The sequence below is a fragment of the Porites lutea genome, chromosome 14, assembly GCF_958299795.1.
Source record: "Porites lutea chromosome 14, jaPorLute2.1, whole genome shotgun sequence".
Classification (NCBI taxonomy): Eukaryota; Metazoa; Cnidaria; class Anthozoa; order Scleractinia; family Poritidae; genus Porites; species Porites lutea.
In genome coordinates, this window is record NC_133214.1 from 18,770,386 (window position 1) to 18,775,040 (window position 4,655).

At 38.9% G+C, this 4,655-nt stretch overlaps 1 protein-coding gene across 1 annotated transcript; it reads left to right on the top strand.

Annotated features, from left to right (window-relative positions):
* The first annotated feature begins 897 nt into the window (after positions 1-897).
* On the top strand, positions 898-4,380 carry LOC140925158 (TNF receptor-associated factor 5-like). Its single transcript, XM_073375115.1, has 3 exons — positions 898-1,181; positions 2,087-2,735; positions 3,647-4,380. Exons 2-3 carry the CDS (start codon positions 2,116-2,118, stop codon positions 4,164-4,166), a joined length of 1,140 nt encoding a protein of 379 aa, XP_073231216.1. The 5' UTR covers positions 898-1,181; positions 2,087-2,115; the 3' UTR covers positions 4,167-4,380.
* The last annotated feature ends 275 nt before the right edge of the window (positions 4,381-4,655 follow it).

A 4,655-nucleotide genomic window follows, 5' to 3' on the forward strand; every position in this document is an offset into this window, starting at 1 on the left:
ACATGAATTTTGGTCCAGGTTAAGGCTTTATATCATCAGGAAGCATTCTGCGTACCCTTGTACGAAAATTTCCAGGGGTATCTCCCTAGGTAGGTTTCTCTGGGGCTGGGGGCGGGATACGAATTAAGGAGGTTACTTTAAATTGATCTTCTCACGTCAGGATACAAACCTGTCCCGAGGGTACCTATTTGAGGCTCCGCCCGTGAGGGGTACCTTTTTCAGGCTTAAGGTATATGTAACGGTAGGGAAATCTGTCATTTAGATGTGTAAGAAGGCCCAAAGGGCTAACGGATGTATTTTATGGCGGTGAGAAAGTCGAGAAAAAAATTCTGGTTTTGTGATTTATTCATGATTTAAAGACAATGCATTTACGACAGTTAAAAGGGATGCAAAGTTCTAAGGGTAAGCATTTGGACCACGGGGCCGAGCCTCCTAGAATAAAATTTTGTTGATTACCCCTTCCCCCGGAACTCCGTACTTGATTACGTTGTAAATACTTCAATTGGTAACTGACATATAACATAATAAAGACACGAAAGACGTCCATCTTCTCTCGACATTTCGTGTGAAGGACGTCATATCTTATAGCGATTGCGAAAAAAACGTTGGCCGGCCTTCACTAACAATAAATATTTTAGAACTTGTCACGGAATAGAGGTTGCTACGGTATCTTCCGTTAAATTCATGTAAAAAGGTCTAGTTGGGATGCCACTTAGTGTTTTTGTTTTTTTCGTCGCTAGGTCTGTTCGGTAGAGCAACGATAATGCAAGAGTATAATAGCTATTTCGTAGTCATCGCTTCTAATCAAAGAGAATCAAAGTTTCCCGGAGGCGTACGGTGCCAAATTACGTTTCTTTTGAAAACACCGAAAATGTAACGTTAAGGAGCCGACCCTTGAGGAGCTAATGTACCGATAAAGAATGCGAAATTCCTGTTTTTAATTCAGTGGCCAGTTACCTATAGCTGCGAAAGCCGATATAGCTCATTTCGGGATCTTTGACATCTTTTATTGCTGACTTTTATGCCGGTTGTTTGCTTCTCTGAATTCCATTACTTGAAAACTCTCGATACGATGGTTATCCTCTAGAAATATTTCAAAGCTATGGTCCTATGAATCTCGATGTACTTTAATCACAGATCATTTGTACGCCCTTCCGACCTAGGAACCTTCATGGAAAGAGGTGAGATCCGTATTTGTTTCGCTGTACTTTCTGAAAACTGGGAACACCATTTGGTGCTTAATCTAAGTTCGGGGTAGAAGCGGAATCATTAATCATGAATCATAGTTACAAAACTTGTAGGAATGATAGTCCGCTTGTTTCTCCTGTGACGCTGGTGATTAATGTTCAGTAACAAAAAACTCCATATCTGGGCAAGCGAATTGTGATACAAAGAAACAGTGGTCGAGAAATCTATATAATTCTGGATAAAAACTGAAGGTTGAACACCAAAAAAACTACGGAAGACGAGACAAAGTAGCCTCTGAGAAATTCATTTAATGAATAGGTCATCAAAAGGCTTCGTGAATCATGAATCTGAAAGAAAATTGTTGTAGGAATCATGAATCATTGAGATAAAAACGACAGGAATCACGAATATTCAAATGATTCCGCTTTTGCCCCCGAATCTAAGTGCTTCATTCATTTCTTTATTTCTAAGAGCTTTTTTCAGTTGTTTTATAGCTATTATGCTTCGGTATTGATTACACTACTTAGTTTCTGGCTGAATATTGATTATCAGCTAAGCTTTTTGAGATTCCGTACAAAGCTATTCTTTCTCTTTCTTTCACTCTACGAAGCAACGAACAAAAAGAAAACGAGCGAGCGACTCATAACATACACTTCCGAGAGTATTTCCTAGACACGTCTTTTTACATTTGACTCCATTAATTAAACAAAAAAGAAAGAAATTCATCGGATTTTAGACAGCGACATGGTTGGAGAAAATAACCAAGGTAGCAGATTTTGGCCTGTCAACCGTTCTTTTTGTCGCTCGTTTGTCTTGTCACTGGTGAGATACTAGAGCTGACTGTTTATCACTGCATCATTGGCGAGTTGTTTCTGAATTTGAAATGTAATTTTTATAGAATAAGCCGTTCCACAGTGTTATGGGATAATGGATCCTGATAGAGTAGGTGAACGTCAAGCGAATGATGGTGGTTTTCATTACCAACAGTCAGTAGCTATAGATGATCATAACCGGCAACCTTATCATGAGACAAGCGCATCTCCAAGTCTTGGATTATTGGAACTTAACACAGTTGGCCCACTTCGGCCGCGTCATACAAGTCGTATGTCTTTCAGGCAGCACAGAGAAGATACTGCTATCGTTCAGTTTCAAGAGATGAGGCCAGGGATGCAGCAGGAAGACAGCCGTGTCAATCTGTCATCAAGGTACCCAAAACAGCTGCTGGAGCTATGCCGGGCTGATGTTAGGGTCGAACATCTGCAACAGGGTCCTTTATTTAACCTGCAATCTGGGTATAGACAGCCTAGGCAACGTGCATACAACATGCAGCCACAAGGCGATGAGCAGGCCAGAAGAGGATTGGGCCTATTTGAAGTTGGTCCATTATTAGCAGGTCAGGTGTATTGCAGAGAGGGGCAGACTGCGTCATCTGAGTCAACTGAGCAAGTACGGTTCTCTGTGGAGGAGACAAACCAATTTCCTGACAAATCCCAGCCTGTGGAGCACATGGATACCCACAGTCTACCTCAAAGGCTGACTTCAAACAGGTAAGTGTCCCTAGGACGATAACTGAAACAAATCCTTTATCTTGGGAAACTCGTAAGGTGGCTGAACACAGTTTTGGCAGTTTGTGAGTATATATCATTTGCCAAATCATGACAGGACAAAGGTTGCAGCTCACAAGCTGAAACTTGACAAGTAAAAAATATGCTGTTGAAAGATTTTGATTGACTGGTAAAATGTGACGTTTGAGTAGTTTCCATGGCAACATGAACGATTGAATACAACCTTAGAATTTCACTTCTGCTCAGTTTACATAAAATTCGCTCATAAGATTTTTCTATTAACTTGAACACAGCTTACTATAATTAATCATGACCATTTGAAACTTATTTCACCAAATTTTAACAGACGGGTTTTTAGATAATCCATAATATGATTGTACTGCTATTATCAAATGTGTCAAAAAATTCGTCTATTCAACCTCCATTTTACAGTTCTCATTATTTAAAATAAGATTAAAGTAAAAATTCTACCAAATAGTACAAAATTTGAATTAGTATATTTTGAGAAATCGTCTTTTGTGTTCCATTGCTTTTTTCGCCGCCATGTTTGTTTGTCTAATTGAAAACAGGCGTCGTCACGCGAGTTGGTTAGTTAGGCTGTGAAAAAGTCGAGAAAACGTTCTGGTTTTGTGATTTCCTCATATTTTAAAGACAGTATACTTAATGCAGTTAAAAGGGATGCAAACTTCTAAAAAAAGGTATGTAATAGGGGTACCATTTGTCAACAGTAGGCATACAAAAGGGGTACTATTTCTGTCAAAAATGGTACATAAAAGGGTAAGGAGTTGGACCACAGGGCGGAGCCTCCCCGCATTAAAATTTCTTGAGTACCCCCCCGGGTAGCTTTACAAGACCATGATTCATGGCATTGATTCATTTATACTCTTTTTCAGGTTGTGTTGCCCACGAGGGGGAAAGTTAAGCCCAGGCGGAATCTTTGATGGTAACTTTATTATTTGGCGAATAGAGAATTTTTCTCTACACCTTCGAGATGCTGTCAGCGGAGGGATATCTTCATTAGAAGGTCCTCCGATTTACACTGGTTGTTATGGTTACAAGCTCCGCATATGTATGTTCCCCACAGGAATTGATGGTGGAGATAGAAGACACGCTGGCCTTTTTATTGGCATGATGCAGGGAGAATACGATAATATCCTGAAGTGGCCCTTTACTGCAATAATCTCTCTCACAATGTTGGATCAAAGCAATGGAGAAGACCCTCACCATATAAGTGGTACTTTCGTGACCGACAAAAATCAGAGAGCTTTTCAAAAGCCTGATACTGCGGTGCAATACGACATTCTGTATGGATACGCAGAGTTTGCACCTATTGACATGATTTGCAATCCGCGATACTCTAGAGATGATACAGTAATGATCAAAATTGAGATTCAGCCTTATAGCATTCGCTAAACCTTATCTTCTCAAAGGGATATAGAGATCAAAAGTGTTACAACAACAACAATGTATATATTTTATTCAAGATCCATAAAGCTTTAAATACTTTATGCTCTGCATATAACTATAGCGCTAATCTAGACAGGACAGGACAAAAATTATAAATAAAGGCGTTATTAAATTACACATTAAGAAAAAAGGAGACGAAAAGGAATACAAAAACACACAGAAAGAAAAACCTCTCACACAAACTCAAGCACAGAGGTTTTGTTATTAGAAAGAAAATAGACTCATATTACAACTGGAGGCTGATATACAATGTATCAGGTTCTTTTCTTAAAATATTCAATTAAATAAGTAACATTCAAATAATTTTCTTCATTATCTAGGGCATTAAGGAGTAGTAATTTAATTTTCTACGAAAACAGAATGTGGAATAGAATTACAAATAGACACACCAATTCTAGTAAAAGGTTTTTTCATTTTTTCCGCAGTTCTAGAGAA

Bases quoted from the DNA above. Each gene is read 5' to 3' on its own strand.
- LOC140925158 (XM_073375115.1), top strand. From the start codon at position 2,116: ATGGATCCTGATAGAGTAGGTGAACGTCAAGCGAATGATGGTGGTTTT. The intron at 2,736-3,646 runs GTAAGTGTCCCT...ACTCTTTTTCAG, and splicing joins CAAAGGCTGACTTCAAACAG to GTTGTGTTGCCCACGAGGGG.